The 25,085-nt window shown below is 40.1% G+C and overlaps 2 protein-coding genes across 3 annotated transcripts; both read right to left on the bottom strand.

Moving 5' to 3' along the window:
- Nucleotides 1-43: 43 nt before the first annotated feature.
- NTAN1 (N-terminal asparagine amidase) lies at nucleotides 44-8,042 on the bottom strand. 2 transcript variants are annotated; one of them, XM_072349527.1, is made up of 10 exons: nucleotides 7,823-8,042; nucleotides 6,395-6,497; nucleotides 6,245-6,310; nucleotides 5,543-5,651; nucleotides 4,380-4,453; nucleotides 3,040-3,093; nucleotides 1,587-1,640; nucleotides 1,191-1,288; nucleotides 520-633; nucleotides 44-357 (listed from the first exon to the last, which is right to left on the bottom strand). In XM_072349527.1, exons 1-10 carry the CDS (start codon nucleotides 7,901-7,903, stop codon nucleotides 178-180), a joined length of 933 nt encoding a protein of 310 aa, XP_072205628.1. In that variant the 5' UTR covers nucleotides 7,904-8,042; the 3' UTR covers nucleotides 44-177. The 2 variants fall into 2 exon arrangements, with proteins under 2 accessions (XP_072205628.1, XP_072205629.1); XM_072349528.1 differs by lacking the exon at nucleotides 7,823-8,042 and adding an exon at nucleotides 7,467-7,483.
- A 936-nt stretch (nucleotides 8,043-8,978) lies between these two features.
- RRN3 (RRN3 homolog, RNA polymerase I transcription factor) lies at nucleotides 8,979-24,161 on the bottom strand. Its single transcript, XM_072349011.1, has 17 exons — nucleotides 23,876-24,161; nucleotides 23,424-23,480; nucleotides 22,242-22,331; nucleotides 22,032-22,161; nucleotides 21,511-21,570; nucleotides 20,139-20,202; nucleotides 19,597-19,666; nucleotides 17,975-18,073; nucleotides 17,486-17,581; nucleotides 16,891-17,026; nucleotides 15,863-15,993; nucleotides 14,749-14,879; nucleotides 13,727-13,911; nucleotides 12,289-12,397; nucleotides 11,689-11,841; nucleotides 11,187-11,274; nucleotides 8,979-10,139 (listed from the first exon to the last, which is right to left on the bottom strand). Exons 1-17 carry the CDS (start codon nucleotides 23,984-23,986, stop codon nucleotides 9,981-9,983), a joined length of 1,869 nt encoding a protein of 622 aa, XP_072205112.1. The 5' UTR covers nucleotides 23,987-24,161; the 3' UTR covers nucleotides 8,979-9,980.
- Nucleotides 24,162-25,085: the final 924 nt, after the last annotated feature.

Below are 25,085 nucleotides of genomic sequence, written 5' to 3'. Positions count from 1 at the left end.
AACAAAACAATTACTTCAAGGTAATACAAAAGAAACACTACTTCTGTTGAAATATTTTATTTTGAAAAGCATAGGCACACTACTCTCCATGACCAGAAGCATGCTTTTTGCAACAACTTGCTGTTCTTCCAGCACAGCTATGCTTCCCTAATAAGAACAGCTGGTGTAGATTCCAAGTTAGATCTTGTCAGAACAAACCAATTCCCACAAACCTTCTTCATTTTTTTTGTATATGCGAGGTTTTCTATCAGGAAACAGGGAATGAGATGGAAATGGATGTGCTTTTAAAAATGTTAATGTAGAGCGAATGTGGGAAACAAAGTGGGGTGGCTCAGCCAAAGGTGATGTGGAAAGATTCTGAAAAACAAGATGAGAGCAAGAGCTGCTTGAAACTCAGAATACAAAAGCTCTCAATTACTCTCCCTTTTAACACAATTATTTTTCCACCCTCCCCTGCTGCGGCAGAGGAGAGCTTTGACAGGCCATACTCATTCTTCTCTGTTCTCAGCTAAAGAATACCTGTAAAATCTGTTGATCATCTTGTTCCAACCAGAAATCCACATGTGGGAAAGGCCTCCAGAAATAAGGTCCAATGTGTAGTTGTTCAGTCTTTGCATCATAAATGTTTGTCAGCTGCAGTAATACAGAACTGTTTACAGGGAGCCTTAAAAGTTAAGGTAAACAGCACTTAAACAGATGAAAGAGACAGAAAAATGATTTAAGTTGGAAAACATTTGTAATGCTGTAGTGCTATAATGTTATGGAAAGTACAGTAGTAATAGTGAAGTGGCACTATCTTAGGCTGCAGCAAAGAACAAGCCCAAGTAAAGCAGCAGCAGGTACAGAAGCAAAAGAATAAAACTGCTTACCTTTGGAAGGCCTCAGGCATGCAGCGACATCCCTTCACCTCCACTGCCAGCCCTGGGGGCTGGGAAGGGGTGCATCCTGGCTCCACCCTTCTGGTCACTTAGTGCATTGCATTGCATGCACCTGAGCTCCCCTGAGCTGGCCCTGCCTTCCCACCAGGTGCTCCATCACTGCTTCAAAGTCCTGATTTAACACTGCCAATACAGCTACCAATCTGTACTTTTTTCCCCTGTATTACTGATAACTCACTACCCCTAAGTGGTCTTCCCTTCTAGCAAAAATACCTAACTTGGGAATTTTATTGTCCACTTATTTATACTCACTCTTGCTCCTGTTAAAACATGGGCTGAACGCAAATCCTCATCTGGCCCTTTTTCTGGGAAAGTTGCAGGGAAAATCTCTGCTGTTTTTACATTCACAGCTGGTGAGAAACAGAGTTTAAATTTAGAACAACTTTAATTCTTACCAAACATTGCTTAAAACAACCATCTTCACAACACTACTATTCTAACAGGAACTGTAGAAGCTGCCACACACTCTTCTTATTTCTTATTACCCCAACCCCATTTTCTTAGTACTTCTGTTTTCTGCTACACCTCCAACAGCAGCACTCTACAGCAGGCATTACATAACTCAAATGCAGTGCATTTACTACTAGAATCCAAAATATCCAGTTACCAAAAATAAATAAATAAATAAAAAATTCTATTTTAACTCACCTATTCCATAAATGATTGGAAAATGAATATCTTTCTCTTCTCTGTCATTTAGTTCTGTAAGAAAAAAAAAGGTCAAACGTGTAAGGCATCATATTTTTTTCTGAACAGAATCCATTCAGTTGTGTGTTACCAGAGAAGAGCTGGTTGAGCTAATGTGTATAAAACGACTGGAGGAAAAAACGAATTAACACTATCAACACAGGAAGAAGCTTAAAACAAAAATGGAAAAGGTAATACGGTCAAGATGAACATGTTGGAGCATGAAGCAGAGTTTTCATATCAGTAGGTCCAGCTCCAATCACTCTGTTTTCTGCACAAGCCATTTACAGAAAAAAAAAAACTCCTGTGATGTCAAGTTTCAAAAAATGCAAGTCACCAGTAACATTTAAATGCAAAGATTATATATGACCTCAATACAATGAAGAGGAAATAATTCTTTATGTGACATCACATGTAATAAACATGAGCCAACAGTGTGCCCAGGTAGCCAAGAAGGCCAATGGCATCCTGACCTGGATAAGAAATAGTGTGGCCAGCAGGAGCAGAGAGGTGATCATTCCGCTGTACTCAGCTCTGGTGAGGCCACACCTCAAGTACTGTTTTCAGTTCTGGGCTCCTCACTACAAGAAAGACACTGAGGCCCTGGAACGTGTCCAGAAAAGGGCAACGAAACTGGTGAGGGGTCTGGAGCACAAGTCTTACGAGGAACGGCTCAGGGAGCTGGGATTGTTTAGCCTGGAGAAAAGGAGGCTCAGAGGAGACCTCATTGCACTCTACGACTTCCTGAAGGGAGGTTGTGATGAGGAGGGGTTTGGCCTCTTCTGCCAGGCAACAAACAGAACCCAAGGAAATGGCTGCAAGTTGTACCAGAAGAGGTTTGAATTAGACATAAGGAAAAAGTTTTTCTCTCAGAGAGTGGTCAGGCACTGGAATGGCTGCCCAGGGAGGTGGTGGAGTCACTGTCCCTGGCAGTGTTCAAGAAGCATCTGGATGAGGAGCTACGAGATATGGTTTAGTGGTTTGCTGCAGCTGTTGCTGAGTTGGCCCAGATGATCTTGTAGGTCCTTTCCAACCTTGTGATTCTATGACTCTATGAAATTAACTGAAGGAGTTTATGAACAGTCTAACAGCATCAAAGGTCATTAAGTTCCTTTCTCAATTGCCTTTCTAAATACTCAAAGCTATACAGAGGCTGGAAATAGCCTAGTAAGAATCATAGGTCCTCGTCAATCTCAACTGAGACAATCTTTGCTGAGCAGGCTGTTTGACATTAACACATACACTATAAATAATGAAATTTAAACATGTAAGTCAAGTGGAAGGACATATACTGTTTATTATTACAGGACAGATTTTAAAAGACCACGGATAGAAATATATCTGTACTTTGATTTCAGTAGCTAAAATTTCTTCAAAAATAAAACAAAAAAACACAAGGAGACTATTTTCTTACCTGTTACGCAGAATGTCACTAAATGAACATCATCTGGTTGGAGATCAAATGCTCCTATGGCAACAACAATAGCAGCAATATATAAGACTGACTTGTGGCAAAGCAGATACTGTATATAGACAGGGGGGATTATTAGTGCTGCGCACTGCAGAATAGATGGGCAGAAAGTACCTAATACACTGTTCTTGGATAATGCAATGCAGCAAAGAGTATTTTTCAGGTCTGCTTCAAACTAACCTTTAGAAAATTAAAGCCACAGCTCCTAAACACATCAGTAATTTACAGAGTAGCCATTTAAGATTGCAAAAGCATGTTAAAAAGTTGTGCCACTTGCTCCTTTTACTGACACTGGCTTAAAGTAGTTCTGGCATCACATGACCTCTGCTTTATTTAATTGTACACTTAATAGCACATATATAGAGTGAGTGAGTAAACCCAGTCTTTTATTATATGTATTTCAATCTTCCTTTTCCCCATCCCGCACTCCAGGAAAAAAAAAAAAAAAAAAGTTCACTTTTTTTTTTCCTGAAGTTCTAATAAGAATATAATGCTTTAAATTGTAACTTGATGCATGAAAACCATCAAGTTGAAAAAATACATGAACCAAAATATTCTGTGCTGAGCTCTCATGCAATATGTAACATACATAACAGGAACTGCACCATAACATGAAAGGGCAAGAGGGGCACATTCCACTGGACATTTGCCTGTCCAAATTCCACATCCCATAGTCACCTCCCTCAAAACATGTCCCTGTCTATTCCCAGCTCCAGTGAGGTCAAGGCCTCTGTACATCTGGAAAGTGCTTAGCACAAGCCAGGGCACCTGAAATGTCTAAGTTGGTACTTTATGTTCCCAGCTTGTTCACAAAGCACCATAACCACTTCTCTATACAGACTGCATGAACAGAAATAACATCTTTCATCAGACAATTGCAAACAAAGATTCATCTCATCACATCAAGGTGAGAAAGGAATAGTAACTGATCAAGACACCCCGCATGTACAGATTTGGACAGGTGACAGCACCTGGGCAGGACCACACATCAGTTTGACAGCAGCAAAGCTAGTAATTAGGTCCAACTGAACTGCACTCCCATTCTACCCACTGCAGTTTGTATCAGGAACAAATGTCAAGTTCCTGCCCCACGCCTGGCCATAGGCAAGCCTCAAAAGTCCAACCCCTTCTCTTCAGCGTGTTTGCAAGTAGAGACAACACCCTCCAAAGTGAATCCCCACTTATTCCTATTAAATGACAGTGCTCAGATTACAAACAGATTTTTCCCAAATCCAGTCAGAACTATTTTTTTCTACACAAGAGTGGAAAAAATGTGAACTTACTAAGAAGCTGATTAGTAAGTTTTTGTGATAACTGCCTATCATCATTGAAACCTCCAACTAGGTGCACTTCCAGCCTAACAGAGATGGAATAACAGGAAACAGCAGTTAAGATGACATCCCAAAGTGAATACCTTTAAAAAATAATCTCCAGCCCAAACTACAATGCAATCATTAGAGGAAACTCACTTGTTGATGGTCATATGTTTAGCAAATTGTGGTTGGTAATTTAATTTTGAACACTTAGGGATCGTTCAAGAAACAGCACAATATTAAAAAAGAAAAAAACTCAGCAAGCACTACACACATGCAATTCTATCTGGTCCCAAGGTATCTGTGATGGTCAGCGCCTCAGTTTTGGACATAACTCAGTAACCACCTCTCAGTTCCCACAAAACAGTGAGTTAAATTTGAAGGAGTTTACTCCCATGATCTCCAGAACTATTCTAGGCCATGCAGCAGTAATCTTCTACAAGAGGTGTCTACATAAAGACAGGCATTGCTTTTGTGAGTCTTTTGACCAAACAAAAAACAACAAAAACAACTAATAGCAATACTAGTTTTGGGAGCAAGGTCTCAGAAACAAAAAAGTGAGAGGAAGCATCATAAATCACCTAGTATGGCCAGAATTCATCTTTCAAAACTGGGCAAGGCAGATCATGAGTTTTAGAAATCATGTCTTCCAAGATCGTGGAGCTTTTGTTCTTATCAAAATAAAGAGGCAAAAAATCTCCACATTAAGGAAAGGCCTTGCTAGCTAAAATCTGTTTCAGAATATATAAATTTTTTCCAGTATTGGGCCTTGAAAATTCTGAGAGACTCTCAGATCCAAAAGAAATTCATAAGACCAACATTTCTGTTGGAAAAACAGAACAACTAAAAACAGTTATTTGGAGAGTTTAGCACATCTGAAACAAACGTTACTGGGAAACAGCACACACCAAACCACTCAATGGCATTTTTACAGAGCCACTATTCAGAACAGAAGCATGCTTTAGATCACAGATAGCAAATAGTTATTATTTTCCATACAGCCTCTGATAGGAATATTTCTTGCACGGTTACCTTGTCTGAACCCCTTAAAATCATATAAAAGCTCCACAACTTACAAACGGCAGTTACCTTTGTGAAAAACAGTACATAACAATTAACAAAGCAAAGCTGACCTTCCACAACCTGAGGTGTTAGAGAAAGATTTTACTGAACTCATGATGAGCGACACCTCGGCTTCTGTGTCTGATCCATCGCAGTGTGTCAAGCAGGTGGCTCCGCTGCCTGAGGAAGATGCAAGAAGACAGTGACACTGGTGAACACTGTTCACTACCATAATTCAGATCAACACCAGTCTGCACTACTACAGTAGTGCAAGAACTACACACCACCTACTCATTTCAGTTTTTCAGCAGCCTCCAGCAAAAGAGATGGGCTGACTGCGCGAGACAATAACCTTTACGTGCAACCCACTATAAAAACCAGCTAAACTTTCTACTAAGGACCAAGCAATATCCTTGCTGTCAGAAATACAGGAAGCCTTTTCCATAAATTCTACATGTGTTATCACCAAACCCTGCTGACTCAGATGGCTGAACTCTCTGCAATTCACCCCCAGCCTGAGACGCTGCAAAAGTGGCCACTAGAGCAGATCAAGTTTAGAATCTGCTCATTTAGCAAAGGGAACACGGAACTGGTACTGAACAGACAAGCTCTCTGAATTCATCACTCAGTTAATGCACTTTGTGACTTTTTAAGATGCCATTTTATATCAATAAAATTGCAGTTTATTTCATTAATGCAGCATAAACCAGTGATGATCTCAGCTGTATTACTTCGGAGGGTACAGGCTTTGTGTAGATCACCCACTACGATACCTGTGTGTCGCAGCACAATTAGGTGGCAAGTAGTTGCATCATCTGATCCCAGAATAGACACAGAACCTATTTTAAAGGAGAGAGACTTTGTATGAACTTTGCTATCACAATAATTACTTCGGCAGAAGAAGAGTTTACATTCTTACATACCATCATTAGGGGTGGTCACTGCAAATTCTCTCTGCTGGACATACAGAAGCCCTTTGGGTTCCACAATTTGGGTAGGCTGACTTCTTAGAAGTTTTGCCTTTTCCTAAAGATAAATGATAATAAAGACTACAGAGGCTGAATTCTCAGGTCTGTCACTTGATAGAAACATCACCTCCAAAAAGCAAAAGGACCCAGGTCAGAAGCAAACACAGCATATTTTGTATTTTGGAGGATTCTGAATTTCTAGTTTTTCCACTTTCCTGCCACTTATCAGTTAGGATTCTGTTAAATCCCATCATTCCACACACAGAGAATAGTCCTTCCCTGCTTTACGAAAGGTAAATGGAGGTACAAGACAAAGCAACAGGAAGGGGCCAGGCTGACATCAGACAGCGCCAGAGCAGATCTTGGAATTTTACATAGCACAAAATCATACATTTAAGGTTGGAAAAAGAAACCATCCAACAACCTACTACCACCACTGCCCATAAAACCATGTCCCTGATCATCACATCTACATGCTTCTGGAACATCACCAGAGATGGTGACCCCCCAGTCTCCCTGAGGAACCTGTTCCGGTGCCAGCCGCCTTTCCAGAGAATTCTGCCTTAACATTCAAAGTGAACCTTCCTGGTGCAACTTGAGGCCATTCCCTCTCAGCCCATCACTGTTACCAGCCAGAAGATTTCCTTCTTTGAAACTTCTGAAATGTCAAAGTTTCAGCCTCTTATGGCCACGATCCAATATATTTATTAAGTACTATCAAAACGTAGCTATTAATCATCACGCTTAATTGACGGAAAACTGACCTCCTGGGCTCTGACTGCACTGATGGCTGGGTACTGTGTGAATTTCTATGCAAAGGCTGAAAAAAAACACAAAACCATTCCACTCAGTGGAATCAAATCTGCACTACTTCAATTTTTTTTTCCCCTCTCTACAAGAAATCGTTTTCCGCAAATCAGCATTTCCTTATTAAAAACAATTCCCCAACCAGCTCTGTTCAGCAGTTCCTAACCTACGGGCTGCCGTTCTGATTAAAACGTTTACAGATTTAAAACGAAGTTACTACCTCTCCGGAACCGCAGTCCCGACGTCCACCCCCAGCTGCTGGTTCCTCGACCGGAGGGCAGCGACCGCCACAGCCGCCCTACGCCGAGATCTCGCCGCCCGCCTCCGCGCCGCGGACGCGCTTCCCTTCAGCCACCTCGCGCCTTTCACGGGGACGGAGCCGCTCGGAGCCGCGCTCCTCCGCGCCCCAGACCAGGTACCTCCGCGGGCACGGCCCACCCCGAGACTCCACAGTGCTCACACCCGGCGCCGTCGGGCCTCCCCCGCCCCAAGGCAGCCCTCAGCGAGGCGAGACGCGAGGCGGCTTCGAGGCAAGAGCGGTCAGACCCCGCGGCGACGGTAAGGCCGCCCGCTCACCTCGAGATGCGGGTGGGCGTGGATCACGCCTCCCACGAGCCGAGTCAGATCAATTCGCTCCCCGTTAATCAGCAACGGCATCGCGGGGAACACCCAGGGCGGGAGACGGCTGCCCCGCGCTTCCTCCCTACGGCCGCTCTGGGCTCAGTCGGGCGCCGCCGCGCAGAGCGCTGGGAAACGGCGGCGCGTGCCGCTGGGGGCGGAGCGGCCGCGGGGGAAAGCGGCGCTGTGCGCTCCTTCCGGGCAGCGGCGGGCCGCTCACGGAGCCTCTACGCGTCTTACAGAGCCGCAGCCCGCTCCTCCTTCCCTTGCGTTACGTTACGTTGCGTTATTCAGGAACTCTAAGAAACCGTTTTGGAAATGTCTACCATCAGCTGTCCCATTTACAAATAAACCATCCCCTGCTCTATGAAGCTTTCGCCCAAAATAGTCCCAAGCAGGAGAGGACAGCTTGAGCAAATGGGGCTAATGCTCAACAGTGTCTGAAGAAAATAAAGCACACACTCTATTTTGTGAAAATAAGACTGGAAAGGTAAAGCTACAGCAGATACTTTCTTCAAAAGATGCTTCATATTTCACAGGGGGCCTTACCGCGTGAAGCAAAATCTCCACCTCTGAAGCAGCACTACTCTTGAGCAGCACTTACAGAACAGTCTGTGCAGCAAAATGCCAGGATCTTCTAGCATTGCTGGTTGCAGCCCTACTAAGCCTAACAACAGAAGTACCGCAGAAGAGCCATGGAAACATTAAGGAGCTCCTACCTCTTTTTTTTTTAAAAACAAGTCCCTTTAGCACACTGAAGTTGAACTGTCAGTACTGAGGAGCAGAGTTCAATGCCTGCACATTTTTCATGTTACACTGTGTCACTCTGTCTTTCCCTCTTCCCCCTCCCAGTTTTAAAGAGACATGGGGGCTTGCTAGGCTGTTTCATATGGAAATTACTGTTTAGTGTACAGGAACAACAGTAAAGACAATTAAAATTATAAACAAAAGCTAAGTTTCAATTTATACAGTGACTAACAGATCCCACTAACAGATTTTGCAGCATCATCCCTGAAACTACTTTTTAGTCTGTCAGAACAAATGTCCCAGCTTTGGAGAAGTTAAGACTACAGAGACATCTTCGGTTAAATACAAAGCATAGAACTGGCACTCATCAGTCACATCAGTCTTTATTGGCTCTGAATAAATACATTTATCTTGAAAGCCTACAAGCTCAGACTAAAAAGGGCAGACGAACACACAACACATTAAATTTTCAAATATATGTTACAAAAATAACATTTTTTCCACTGCTTAGAATCAAGAAAGAGAATGCCATCATGTGAAAAATATCAACAGAGAAACTCTTCACTGACGTACAAACAACACAATAATAGCAGATTCCTAGATTCCTTTCTACAAGGGATGTAGGGTTTGTTTGTTTATATTTTCAACATTCGGATATAAAATTCAAATCCTGAAAATAAATAACTTTTTCAGAGTGCTTCTCAAGCACCTAAAATAAAACTATCTACAAATCATACTTTCAGCTACTCATTTTCAACACTTTCAGCAATCACCACTTCACATATCAGAACTTTCATAGCTGGAAAAGTTGTGTGTCATCCACATATTTAAGCAGCAATAACGCTTACCATCTGAATACACTCGCCACTACCAAAGGCCTTTACTAAGCACTGTTCTCCACATAGGCCAGGCTTAGAAATGTGTGCAGCAGAATCACTGTCAGAGGGGCTTCTCTATCATGAAATCACAGCATGATTTGAAATAACTAAAAAAAGGTCAGCAGAGAACAGTTTAAATACTGACAATGGATTTCTGGTCACACAAAAATCAGTAAGAAGAAAGACCAGAATTTTACCCAATATATAAAACCTCATACAGAAACAAAACGAAAAAAAAAAGTTTTTAAAAGGTCAAGAAAAACTATTAAAAAAAACCCTCATAAGTCATAAAATAACATTTCAATGTGAAATTTGTAAAATATCACCCTATTTATTCTCTAGACTTTTCTAGCAGCATATGAATTTATCATAATATATCCACAGAAATCTGATGATGAAGCATTTGCCACTTCATAGAGTTGAGCTAAGGTCTCTTTGCGAGCAAAAAATGGCACGCAATTTTCAACCTCTTCCACTTCTAGTTCTCCAGGTCAGTGTGGATATTGCGCATGACAGTCTGAAGGAGAGCCAGCGCTGCTCAATGGGCTCCGGGTATTTGACTCATAAGAATTTGGAGTAATTTCAACCACACCCTCATTTTGAGGGGTTTCTCCTTTCAAAAAGTCATCATCTTCATCTTCAGAAGTACCCTGCATGAATTGAAAAGGATCAATAAGAGCAAAAATACATTCCAGGTTTCTATTAAGATCTGAGAGAAATAACAACTGCTGAAACCAAAAAGGGCATTTTTAAAATAAATTCTGAAATTCATCAAATCTCCTATCAAAACTCTACAGTAAAATCAATAAACTTACCAGTTAACAAAAGGCACCTACAAATCTCCAACACTGCATTTTTCCACAGAAAGGCAAAAAATAAAAAACTGAACATGAGCCAGCAGTGTGCTCATTGCAGCTCAGAAAGCAAATGGCATCCTGGGCTCCACCAGAAGAGGGGTGTCCAGCAGAGACATGGAGGTGATTGCCCTTCTTTAATCTGTCCTCATGAGGCCCCATCTGTAGTACTGCATCCAGATCTGGGGCCCCCAATACATGAAAGACGGGGAGCTGTTGTATTGGAGGAGGGCCACAGTAATGATCCAGGGGCTGGAGCACCTCCACTACAAAGACATGGATGCCCCTGGAGGTTTTCAAAGCCAGGTTGGATGGGGCCCTGGGCAGCCTGGTCTAGTATTATATATGGAAGTTAATGGCCCTGCATACGGCAGGGGTTGGAGCTTCATGATCCTTGAGGTCCCTTATAACCCAAACCATTTTATGTTTCTAAGAAATACACAGTTGACCAAACAGCTGAAAAAGGATAGACATTCCACAAGAAAATAAACAGACTATGTAAAAGCACTGGAAGAACTTGACATGTACTACAACTGTCATGACAAGTTAGGATGGGAAGAGAATTAAATGCTACACATATTGCGAAACAACTGTCTACACAGTGGATGGATCCCAGTGACGAGACTGCATCTACACCATGCGGATGCTCCTAACAGTTGTCCTGTGTGTCCATATACACACTCTTCCATAGAGGTGAGAAGTAAGTTTGGATCAATTCCTAAAGTTTCCTAACTGATTTCAGTCAGTTTCTCATGTTTTCTATGCTTAGTCACCAGCTAACTAACTAAGCAAATAAAAGCAGCTGACAGAGTGGCTACTGAACTACATTTTTAAACAGATTACCCTTTTAATTGGCTTCTTCAGATTCTCTATATCTTCAGCACTCAGTTCTTCCCAAAACTGATAAAATGGTTCAATGGACTTCTTTGATCTGAAAGCGGAATTAAAAGACAGTGCGAGTTATTTTTATTCAGTAAAAACAGTATGGATTTATTTTAACAATATAAAACACTTGGAATTATGACAGCCATCTTCAGGATTTCACAAACAACTCTGTCCCTATATAATCCTGTGAAGATTACTCTGCTTCGCTCATAAACATAAATTAAAATTGTTTGCTTAGGAAGTTCTGATACAATTAGGTCTCCTAATCCCTAGTTAGACATTTTCAACAACTACACTATTTTCCCAAATTCTTTTCCAAATTTTTTAAGATAATCACAGGTTAAGATACACAACATCAGAAGTACTAAAGCTCAGGAAAGAAAATCAATTGAGTTTCTTACAGATTTTAGCTCATTATTTGCTGCAAGACAAAAATGAACTGTTTATTTACCAACTATACCTTTTGAGCATGTAGGGATCAAAGGGGAAGAAACTGTCAAGCGGGTTAGTACACATCTGCACGAAGTCACCCCCAGTGCCACTCCGAACAACTGGTATAAACTGCCGATTATTTCTCTCAATAATTGTGTAGCAGAACACCAGCTGGTATTTCCTTTAAAAGATAATAAGGGAAAGATAAGCATTTCTAGCACAAAGATTGCAAGTGTTTCAGAAGGTATTCAAATACGAAAGTTATTTTTAACTAACGTCATTTCTACCATCCATTTTGGAACTGAAATTAGGTGTTTCCAAGACAGCCACCAGGAGATGTACTTTACAGTCTATTCCTCTGCACTCCTGCAAGTTTTACTCCAATTAGAATCATGCTGGCATCAATACTACAGCAGTGAAACAGTTTTATGGTCCTGTAGGATTTAACTGAAACTGAACCAGAAACAAACTGGTCCCACCTAGAACATGGGCAAAATTCTGTGTTCTCTTGGATAAAAATCAACACTTTTTGTTATATATCTCAAGTTCTAAATAACTGTGCTGTTGTTATACGCGCACATCCATAAACTGGTATCTAGATGAAACTGAAGTTGACAAAAAAAGGTACCTTGTAATGGCAGCAAACAAGTTTACAACAGAAGGTATACAGATCTTCAGAGGGTTTAGCTGACACATGACAATCCGCTCAAAATTTAAACTCTGCAGATATGACAGACCTTCAAAATAGAAACAATTATCAAATAAGCCTATTATACACAGGTCGTACATTACATAAGCTTAACTGAATTTTTAAGAATTTCCCATCTTACTACTGCACACAAGATCACAGAATCACAGAATTGTAGGGGTTGGGAGGGACCTCTAGAGCTCATTGAGTCCATCCCCCTGCCAAAGCAGGCTCCCTACACCATGTAGCACAGCTCAGCGTCCAGGCGGGTCTTGAATATCTCCAGAGAAGGAGACTCCACCACCCCCCTGGGCAGCCTGTTCCAGTGCTCTGTCACCCTCACTGTAAAGAAGTTCTTGCGCACATTCATGCGGAACTTCCTATGCTGAAGTTTCAGCCCATTTACCCTAGTCCTGTCCCCACGCACTACTGAAAAGAGACCAGCCTCGCCACTATGGCTCCCACACTTCAGGTATTTATAAACCTGGATCAAGTCCCCTCTCAGCCTTCTTTTCTTAAGGCTAAACAGACCCACTTCACTTAGTCTCTCCTCGTAGGGGAGATGCTCCAGGCCCTTCACCATCTTGGTGGCCCTCCGCTGGACTCTTTCCAAGAGATCCCTGTCCTTTTTGTACTGGGGAGCCCAGAACTGGACACAGTATTCCAGATGAGGCCTCACCAGGGCAGAGTAGAGGGGGAGGATCACCTCCCTCGACCTGCTGGCCACGCTCTTTTTAATGCACCCCAGAATGCCATTGGCCTTTTTGGCTACAAGGGCACACTGCTGGCTCATGGCCAACCTGTCGTCCACCAGGACGCCCAGGTCCCTCTCTGCACAGCTCCTCTCCAGCAGCTCTTCCCCCAGCCTGTACTGGTGCATGCAAATATTTCTTCCTAGGTGCAGGATTCTACACTTGCTTTTGTTAAGCCTCATCCGGTTTCTTACTGAAGAAGCAAATCCTACATCTCTCTGTTACAGTAGAGATCTAACCTACAGCTTGTTGAGTAGAAAAGCTATTGCAATTTAAGGCAGATTGCCACAGTTGAGAGACCCTTCCAAATGCACTGCATTTACATGGGAACTGTAAAGGACACAGAGACTTTATGGACTACTATCACACTAGAGCAACGCAGATGGAATTCAAATGTATTCAGCAAGCAACTGGGGCCAGAAATCTAAGCTAAAGAGTTACCTGCACTGCTTTAACACTGGAGAAAAAAAAAATTTAGGTTGGTAGCCCAGGTGTGTAAGCTATCTTATTTCATTTAGAGTACAATATAAATCTGTCAAATACTCGACTGAATTAACCATTACAAAGCAAATCCACAGTAAGACTTGCAAATGAATCTCAACACCTTTCAAACTTGTTAGACTCACCTTTCCTTAAATTTCCATCCAAAAGTTGCTTATGACGGAAAATAAGCGTATAGAATGCTGCCTGACATGCAGAATAAAATGGCCCATGGAGGGCTACATCACAATAAGCATTAGCCCCTGTATCCTGATTATCGATGTATTTATGCATCCAATTAACTAGCAGATCCAGGCACGCTTTTACTGTGCTTTAATAGAGAAAAATAACGTGTAAGAATAGATTATAAAGTGGCATAGAAAAGATGTTAAACAAGGATTCAAACAATTTTCTTAGTTAATGTTTTGTAACTGAGATATCACTAGGAAAAGTATACTGCATTATGAGCTTTCTCCTTTTTAATCAGCAGGAAATAAATCAACATAACAGTACCAAAAATTCCAGTGAAAGCACAAGATGCCAGAAGACATGAATTCAAGAATGCACACTGCATGGGCATGTGCAACAAACAATATAAATTCTGTGCTATAAGCAGTGTCCAACAGGTAGTTTCGACATCAAAGTTCACCATTAAAATCACTGAGACCACATTTTTAACAGCATAAAAATATAGAATGTATAAATACAAAATATAAAGATTCTCATCCATTTGCTGAAATATTTTCAATATGCACAAAAATAGTTAAACTCTTGACTTCCCTGTCTCAGAATCCATATAAAATCACAGAATCACAGAATCACAGAATGACCCGGGTTGGAAGGGACCTCAAGGATCATGTAGTTCCAACCCCCCTGCCTGGCAGGGCCACCAAACATACGCCTTTACTAGATCAGGTTGCCCAGAGCCCCGTCCAACCTGGTCTTGAACACCTCCAAGGACGAGGCATCCACAACCTCCCTGGGCAGCCTGTTCCAGGACCTAACCACTCTCCTAGTAAAGAACTTCCCCCTAACATCCAACGATGTAAAAATACTTTAAAAGATCATTAAAAATATATATATTTCTGAATATCAGTTATACTGAGTATCCATAACTCAGCCTAAAGTCAACAAAACCAATCCATGCTCTTATATCAAAAGAACTTACACAACTGGAATAAATTTGGCTCTTGCTAAGAAGCTGCCAATGTAACTCCCAGCAGTTTGCCTTATCACTGAAGGATTATTTGGATCTTGCAGTTTTTTCCAGAGATGGTCTAAAAATGCCTCAGCCAATCCCTGGAACACATAGAAAACATGAGTAGTTATAGTAATAACAATAGATTGCTAATATTCAGTTCCAACAACTTGCTTAGTCAAACCATAGAAGTCTATAAAAACATTAACAAGGTTAACAGGAAGCAACTATTAACCACCCTTGGAGCAGTAGAGATAGGAGTTATTCAATGAAAATCGCAGGAAGTTGAACTTTGATAAATACAAGAAGCGGTTCTTTATCATAAATAGTCGTATTCCAAGACTTGTTGGCATACAAAGTTCACAACACCAAAAATTTATATCACTAAATAAATTTAAAAAGTGATGAGATACCTTCCCCTTGAATTTGAAATCTATCCTGCAATGCTCCTGCAAAGGAACATCACTTTCATTCAGGAAGTTACTGAACTATTGTTAGAGACCAAGACTATTTTGACAAAGCACTATTATATGCTTGCTATATTCAAGTATTCTTTCCAATTACATTTGCTATTCACTGTCAGAGGTCAAAGATAATGCTAAGTGGATCTTCAGCTAACCTTATGCCAAAGGTATGGGTGTTTTTCTTTCAGAATGGTAAAGAGAAAAAATTGTATGTTGCCTAAGAGACGGAAAAATGGAGGGAACAATCAGCAAATACAAATTCCAAATTGAAGAGCTAAACACAGTTTTTGGATGCTGATCAAATTTTCAAGAGTACTATGCCTCAGGTTTAAAAGTCCAACTGACTCTCTGTAAAAGACTTTTATTACTACATTCCTTCACAATGGGCTGGTTTTGAGCTGCCTGCCATTTATGAACAGCATGGGGAAGGCTGAAAATATAATAGGAGGTTTGAAAAAAGGAGTGACAGAAAGCAAGGAGAAAAAGGATACTAATAAACCCTGATGTACAAACTTCAGAGAAAACACTGTCATAGTAGACCTATAGGGGAAAAAAGCAACTCACTCTTGAAGAAAACATAGACTTAAAGACACTTCATTTTAACAACACTTTCTACTCACCAATTTTAAGCTACAGATGTGAAATATGAAATATTGCACATGACAAGAAGCATGGGTTGGTAAAATGAGCTTGTCAAAAACAGAAACAAGATCCCGATACAAATCCTTTGTCTTGTTGATATCAAGCTTACCTACACAACAAAAAACAGAAAAAAAAAAAATGAGTCATATCAGTTTTTTTCCTGCCTTCATGTTGTGAAAACGGCATTTTATCTTCCTGAATCAGGAAGAAACAAACAAAGCTACTGTCAAGCTAACTTGTAAGCTTACAAAGCAACTAAAATAAAATGCTTGTAGTGAGACCTTCCAGAACTTCAATTATTCCTCATATGCTTCTTTTTACATTAGATTATATCTGTGAATGTAAGCATGTGCACTACTGACAGGCTGCAAATGTGTTACTTCAGAAGAGGCAAAGGAAAACACTAAAAAATAAAACTGCCTCACTAATGTGATAAAACAATTTTCTAAACATTCTGTTTTAAATAAGTCTAATATCCAGCCCCTTAATAAATGCTAGTGTAAGACTTGTGTTTCTAATACATAAATAAATAAAATCAGGTTTTTCCTTTAATACAAGCCCTTTACCACTTCCAACTGAGTGAAAAGGCTGGTTCTTCTAAGCTACTTTTTATGTTTATGATGTTCAAAGGATCCACAATTCTAATACTTAAAACAGCAGTCTACTCTGCCATTACACTAGTTACGTAGTTACACTACGGTTAACTAGAAAGTTTTACTGATCCCCTAAGAAGTTTAATAGCACAGTGAAAAAAGAAAATTACTTACTCTTACTTCCTGACACATTACATTTTGGGAAAAGTGCCATAGTTATGCAGCCAAAATGTCTCCAACTGAAAATCAGGCTGTTAATGTCACCTTCAGCTTCAGTCAAAGCCCAGAAGGCACTAATAGCAGAACTCTACAACTAAAAGATGAAGACTCGCTTTCTGCTGCTGCAATAGAGAATTCCTCTTATGATTTTCTTATTTGTTAGCAAAACAAATTTATTGTTCCTGTATTCTTACCATCCATGTGGCAAACATCTTTAATATAGGCAAACAGGATGGTCATCAAAATATCCAGTCGCTCTGCAAGTGGATGGGCCATTCTCTCACTACTGGGAGAGACAACTTTGTTTTGTTTTCTTTCCTCATCTTCCTCCTGGTAGGTAAGATAGTACATATGAAGGGTGCATAACCACTATGCCATAGCTTAATTACAATTATATAGAGAAAAATGAAACTAAATATCTATGTTCATGGTGAAGTTTTTGTTGCTTTTTTTTTAAAGCAGTACCAGTACAGCTCAGTCTAAGCAACATTTTTGTAAACTAAGTCAATTACAACAAATTCTTTAATAAGCTGTATATAAATACAGCTGCTTGGATTTTTTTCATAAAGAAACTGATCTACTGTACCTATTCTGGATATTCATATGATTAATTTTGGCACGTGGAGAATACATTAATCATTTGTCAGCTACTCAGGCTTGAAAATCTGTTTCATTTTTCCTGTTTACAGAGCAGCTACAACAAAGCAATAATGTATTATTACAGTTAAGTTTCAGAGGATTTCAAAGGTGAAAATTCCACTAAAAAATTTAGCGAACAAAATAAACAACCATGTCAAAAAGTCCCTCCTCTGTAGATTTTTCCTCACTACCAGAATTATTGGCAGCTTCTTCAGCATCTTCAATATCTTGCAGGGGAGTACTAACCTACAAACAAGAAATTAAGTTTTATATCACCATAACAGCAATATGAAACATTCCTGTTTAGTATCATAGAGTGGTTTGGGTTGGAAGGGAACTTTAATATCACTAGTTCCAAGCCCCCTGCTATAGGCAGGGACACCTCCTCTAGATCATCTTGCTCAAAGCCCCTCAGATTCATACTCCCCACCCCCCTCCCCCAGGTTCTCTCCCATCCCACAAGGAGGACATCGGATGCAAGCAAACTGCTCTGAGCTGCTTAGCTGTCTGCCACATTAAACCACAACAGCCCTATTCTGATGATCATGAGTACTACTGGAACGTGATTTTTGTTAAGCTTAATGCTGAAGAGTATTTTAACATAATTCTTCTTTGAAAGACTATACAGAGCAAACTCACATCCAACTTTAGCAGCTTTTCAACAATAAGTTCCAGAATCTGAAGCCTCAGTGTTGGAAGGTACACTGTAACTCGTAGTAGGTTATGAACATAACATTCCTATAACACAAAATTAAGAGATATCTATAAGAATGTTAACTGAAAGTCTAGGATGTCGAGGATTTTTACAAATTATATTTCCTAACTTGTCATTTAAAGAGACAGATACAGGTGAAAACTACATTTTTCCAAGTATCTCCAGCAGAATGAGCATAAGTCATCAATTTCCATATGTTTGTTTTTTTTTTTTTTTTTTGCATAAACTTTCCCAAGAGCAGGAAAACAACCAGCATATTACTCAAAATTTCTAGAATCAGGTCTAGCAGCACTGTTTGAAGTGAGGCCAAGAGATCTTCATTTCTGGTTACTATAATAAACAGACAATTCTAAATACCACAGCTAAGCATCCTTAAGAGTTTTTCTGATTATAATTCAAACAGATTAACAAACAAGTTCTGTAAGTGAACATGCACTCCCACACACATACAAACACAAATGACAAAAGTGCAACTTCATAGAGTAAAAGTGTCAAGCTAATACATACAAGCAGCTAAAAAGCCACATTTAAGTGCACCAGCCTCTTTGTACGTATGTACTATAATGCAACCTTTAATTACACAAACACATACAATTTTTCAACAGGCTATATTGCACAGTGCATATAACGGACAGCACCAGTTTAATGGCAATCTATAAACTGAAAATATTCAGCAACAATGCACGGACAACGTAATTATGCTCCAATTGAATCCCACCCTGAAAAAATTTCTTCACAATACGCGTCTCAATGAAATACTTTAAATAAATAAATAGATAAATAAATCCTTTAACATCCTTTGAGCAACATCCACCTCATTTTGCAGATACAGATCTGATGCCCAAAGCTATTTGGGTTTAAAAAAAAAAAAAAAAAAAAATTTAGCAAGAAGTGCCAAGTACTCAGTGCAGGGAGGGAAGAAGTAGTTCTTGATAGGTTCAAAACAGCTCCATCCGACTTTAGCAAGTAGAGCAAGCAAATGGCAACATATCAAGTTGGAAAGAGTGAAAATAAAGACCATACAGGAGCAATAACTTCTCAAATTCCAGCTTGCTTTCCACCACAGGAGCATCATAACAGAGATGTAATAAAACCACACAATAACCTACCCTATGGATTTCATCTAAATCATCCATTGCTTTCTGTCTGCTTATCAAATTCCTTGTTCTTCCAAAGAATACTTTCCAATTTTTACGCTGAGACAGGTATTCCACATTATCCTTACTACACAACTCTGAGACTTATCATCAAAGAAGTCCATCTTGTGCACTGATTAAGAAAACAATCATGTGGAAAAAGACATGCAATTATCTCATTAAACAGTTGCACAAAGCTTATGCACAGGGAACTTAAGCATGTTTGGACAACATTTCACTACACAGGGACACATGGACATATGTTTCCATAGGTAAAAAAATTACAAGAGTTTTAAATGACACATTCAAAAATCTGCATAAAACACCACCAAATCAATCATCATAGAGTAGAGTGTTTTCCTATATTATGAAGCGAGTGAACAAATAAATGTAATATTCACAGTTCTTACCAGAGTTCTTTCTGATTTATTAATGAAAGGAAATTTTTCCACAAGTATTGGCATAAGAAACTGCAGTGTTCTGCATTAAGGGGGGAAAAAAAGAAAATACAGTTTGTTATCATGAGAACAAGCTCCAGCACAAGAAAAACAGACTGGAATCAGTCTATTCTTATTTCACAGTAATCTTATTTTAAGGTAACTAATTATATAACATTTGTTCTGTTACTGCAGAGACAATAGGCAGAAAACTTTTACTGTGGATTTGTTAAAAGCTACCTCAAGTCAGCTGCTATAAAGCATGACTTTCCTTGCGTTTCCTATTATTAACAGCATTGTCAGCTGCTGATGTCTATTGACATTTTATGATTGGATATAACATCCTATCAGTTACTGAACATTAGGAAGAGTCATTCAATTAAATTAAGTATTGCATTTCCAATATGGAGAAGAAGAAAAAAAAAAATAAAAAAAAAAAATCTACTCTTAAGCTTTATGTTCAAGCTTTATATCATAAGAAAAGAGCAGAAGAAACCGAGGAATTAAATACTTACGAAGGAACATATTTTGCGACAGTCTGCAATGCTCTGTGACACGTATCAAAATTTTCAGAAAGGTCTAGAGAACGAAGAAGGTGCTATTATCCATTTGGTTGCAGAAAACTAACTCAGGAATCAATTATAACAGTTCCAGTCAGTTAAACATTTTAAAGATCCCCAAGGAGACTGCATTCGCTGGGTTTTGTTGTCAGTTTTTTTGGTTTTTTGCATTGTTTTTTGTTTTTAAGTTGGACTGCCCAACTACTAAAGTAACCGTGAAAATTAACTCCAAGTACAATTCATGTTACACTAACAAATTCTTAATTTGCCACCACCGCCAAAGCCAGGTATTGTTGCCATACTGTTTATGCTTAATGCCTAACTTGGAAACTGAAAATTTACCCCCCCAAAAAATAAAAATAAAAATTAGAAAATATGTTAAAATAAAGTGAGAAACTAGATAAAAATAAAAAATTATGCCTTACTTAGCAAGAGCTAAAAAAAGAACACAAATAATTAGGCTTCTTTAACAATAATGTGATGAGCCACCTTTATTTTGGGAAATGGTTTTAAACTGGAAGAGAGCAAGATTTGGACTAGCTATTATTAGGAAGAAATGCTTTACTGTAAGGGTGGAGAGACACAGGAACAGGTTGCCCAGAGAGACTATGGGTGCCCCCTGCCTGGAAGCATTCAAGGCCAGGCTAGATTGAGCTTTGAACAAGCTGGTCAAGAGGGAGGTGTCCCTGCCTACAGCAGGGGGGTTGGAATGAGATGATCTTAAAGGTCCCTTCAAACCCAAACTATTCTGTGATTCTATGATTTTTTTTTTTTCCCTTGAATCCTAACAGTGCCACAAGCAAACACCAGAGGAATAGGTATGTCAACCCAAGCTGAAATTTAATACAGCACAGCATTCAAGATAAAAAGACACAGATAGTTAATTATCCTGTAAGAATTCAATTTGTCTAATCAATAAACACATCATTTTCATTATTTATATCAATTGTATTTGAGTTTACCACAAGCAGACAACAAAAAGCCGCAAGAATTTCCCAAAACAAACCAGTTTTATTGAAGTAAATAAAATGAAAACAGACAACTCTTCACTATCTTTTGGCCTTGACACAATCTAGGACTCTCCTGAACATTCAAGCCTGAATCTTAAAAATACTGCACCAGTAAATACCAGTATTTTGCAAGTAATGAGGACTGAGTCATAACAGCATTGATTCAAGTATAAAAAAAATTCCTGACTTTGTAATTTAAGGATGTACTGCTTCCTAAAGTTTTATATCAACTCCTGCAAATTAATTTAGCAAAAATAAACCAACATAGTAAAAGCATTACAAAAGCATGTGTAAGCCATATTTCTTTCCATACTCACTTTCTTCATCATCATCAGAATCCGAAATGTCCACATCATCTTCTCTGATGGTTATTCGAGCTATCAAAAATGAGATCACTATTGGAATACTGTACAAATTTATGAGGTAACAATTCAAATGCTAAATGGAAGTGCACAGGACAACAGTCTTCAGTGCAACTAAAACATCAAAATTATCCACAAGACTTTCTGAAATAATAGTGTTTCAGAGAACCAGGAGGTTCTTGAGAACATCTGACATGATCACCATTAGAGCCTCTGTTTTTCAGCTGTAACATTACACAGTTCTTCCCCTTCACAAACTTCTTAAATAAACTGCCTTTAGAGTTTTAATTACCCATTAGAATAGATCTTCTGAAGTCTAGGTACATAAAATGGCTTGTATTGCAATCCAGTCATTCAAGTTAAAGTAATCAATAGAAAACAATTAGATTGTGATGTGTAATTCTGCATACACAACTCATATACAAAATAATTATTTTGATAAATAATTAAGAATATTAAGAGGAAAAAAAACTTACAAGGAACAAACTGGGATACAATCATGCTCAGGCATGGCCTAAGATGGACAGTTTGTGCTGACACCAGATTGCCAAGAAAACCCAGATATTCTTCCACTACCTCTCGGCTTCTTCTCAACCATGGCAGCTTCTGAAAATAAGACCAAGGTGTCAAACAGACGTTTTGAGTACTAAACTCTTAACCTCCCCATATAATAAATGAGTATTTACCAGCAAAATGCTGACCAGTTGCTCGAAGTCCTTGGTCAGATATGTGACAGAAGATCGAAATTCATGCAGCCAGTTAATGATCTGGGCATCCTTAATATAAGCAGGAAAAATATATTTATTTTAAAAAAAAAATAAAATACAAATCTATTTTAATAAAAATATGACCAAAAACAATAGGATTTTTTTGAGTAGCCAAACCAAGTCAAATATTAAGACTGTAAATTAAATTATTTTCATACAAGCATAGAAGGAATTTCTTGAACTAAACTAGCACCCTCACCAGTGAAAATTCTTGAATACAAGAATACACGCACACTTGTCAACCAACAGACTGCATGGGAAGTTTAAGTGACAAGCTGAGCAAGGTATGCAAACCTCATTCACAAATAATGTATCAGTTTTACTTAGAATCCTACTTTCCTTTTGGTTTTGCTCTTAGTTTAAGCAGAGGAACATTCAAGTATTCAAGTAAGAAATATCTGGAAGCAGAACTAATTCCACGGAGAAATTTTAACACTAATTTTGCTTGCACTCCCCAAAAGATCTGCTAAAAAAAGATGTATTTTACTCTATTTAGAAGGAAAAGGAAATCTAGATAACATTATGCTTCCTGCAGCACTCTTCTAACAACTGTGTGGTTTAACTAAAAGACTAAAAAAAAGGAAATAAGAAAAAAGAAATACAAAACCACAGTAGCTATCACAGGGCTGTAAGGAACAGCCCTGAAACTGCTACTGTGACTACTAGATACATAAGAATCTTAATGCTCAATTATCTAAGCTCTTAGTGGGAGCTGAAAAAGGCAGTAATTTACAACATAAAGGTTCTGTCAGTCAGTAGTTGTGGTTTTATCTACATTAAGAAATCTGTAGAGACTGGCACTACTGGCATAGAAAAGTGGTGTCTGGAAGAAACATCTCACCAAAAAGCACAGTTTCTCACTCTAAAGAAAAGTCAGTAAGCATGAGACACCATTTATCAGGATTCTGCACATAAGATCTGTTCATAAACAGACAGTAGCTGCTTTTCATTACTTCTGACAGTTTCTATGAAGCAAAAAGCAGTTATAGGTTAACAAACGTTTAAAGCAAAGGATTTGCTTTTAAGCACAAAAACAACTCGTGCGGTGACACTCGGCAAACAGCTGAATGTTAAATCACCAGCCCCATGCCAGCAACTTACCTTTATGTCAGGATCTGACAGCTGATGCTTTAACAGCTCAAAGTCAGTGGTTTCACCCTGGCACGGGAAAGAAAAATAAATGATCGTTGTTACGCTTCTAGAAAGAAACCGCAAAACATACATCCAGAAATAAAAACAACAAACAAACAAACAAACGAAAAACACCCCGTTTCATTAACGTATCTCAACAACTGAAGAGCATTTAATCACAACGCAAAGAACGCGAGTGCAAAGCACGGGAGGCAGCAGAACGCGTCCCGAGAGGCGGAGCAGCCCCTGCAGACATCTGCTTCCCAGCCGCCCCACACAAGCCCGGGCATGCCAAGTTTCCACTCGCACAGCAGAACCGGCCGGCACCAGCCCGAGCCTCCGACCCGGCAGCGGCGGGTCCGCTCGGGCTCCCACCAGGACTCGTCGCCCACGTGGGCCCCGGTCCCGCGCCGCGCACTCACCCGTTCGTACTTCAGCAGAATGTCCGTCAGCGTACCCCCGAACCGCACCGTCTTCTTGGGCGGGGAGCTAATGAACTCGTCTCCCGCAAGCATGGTCACGACCCCACGCATGAAGAAAAGCGAAGCCACCTCAGTGCCCCCAGCCCCCGCACTGCACTCCGCCTCGTCTCGCGGGCGAAGGCGGCACAGCCGCCCCTCCGCGCCGCCACGCGCCGCACACGGCAGGAAAGAACGCCAGGCCCCACCGGAAGCGGGGACCGCTCCTCCTCTCGCACCATAGAGAGGCGAGGCTGGAAAGGCAGAAAGTACTCTGGCGGTGGTAGCGCAGGAGGACCGAGGCGGGCGCTCTCCGTTCTCCCCTGCCGGGCGCGGCGCTGCGCACTGAGCCGCTGCTGCGCTGTAGAGCTTCCTCGGAAATCGGAACTCCAGATTTGACCGCAACGCCACGTTGGAGTAGCCATTTTACTGAGAAAACAAACAAAATGCGATTGAATCCTCACGATCCTAGCAATGGAGTCTGCTGAAGGAGGGCTGAATGCAGTCTGAACAAAACAGCATTTGAAGCTGGGAAGCAAGCAAGCACCTGCCAGGACCGAGAGACAGTTAAACCTTCTGGAAACTTTTCATCTTTGCTGTTGTTCTCCAAACGCTCTCAACAAAGCACCCCATCGACATTCCTGTCTCAGTGCAGTGACGGCTTCTCTCCCACCACTGAGCACTGCATGAACGGGTGCAGACCCGTTCCCCGATGCACTCCAACTGAATGTATTTAAGGATATAACCATAATTAAGAAGGAATTTAAAAACATGAAACATAAAACAGTCCAACAACTTTCACAGAACAACTTAGAAGAGTACAAATGAAAACACGTTTTCCTATATAATTCTTCAGTAACGTTCAGTGTGCTCCCAACCTTCATCAATTCAGCCAAATACTTCACAGTTTCCTAGCTCACACAGACCAGCTGCAGCAACAAAAAGATCTCAGCCCTTCTCCAGCTGTAGCATCCGCTGATCCCCTGGGTTGGCTGCCTCTGTAACAAGTAGCTCCTCCACAACAATCTTCCTCCCAGGAAAACCCATTAGTTCCATCAGAGATTGTTAGAAAATTCATTAGTAACTTTCATTTCATTTCTCCCTGGGTAAGATGTTCCCATAAGCCACATTTACAGCACACGTGTAAAGAGCATAACAGCAAGTATTTAACCCT

This window comes from Excalfactoria chinensis, chromosome 14, assembly GCF_039878825.1.
Source record: "Excalfactoria chinensis isolate bCotChi1 chromosome 14, bCotChi1.hap2, whole genome shotgun sequence".
Classification (NCBI taxonomy): Eukaryota; Metazoa; Chordata; class Aves; order Galliformes; family Phasianidae; genus Excalfactoria; species Excalfactoria chinensis.
The sequence above is the reverse complement of the archived record's forward strand: the minus strand, read 5'-3'. Positions and strand labels throughout refer to the sequence as shown.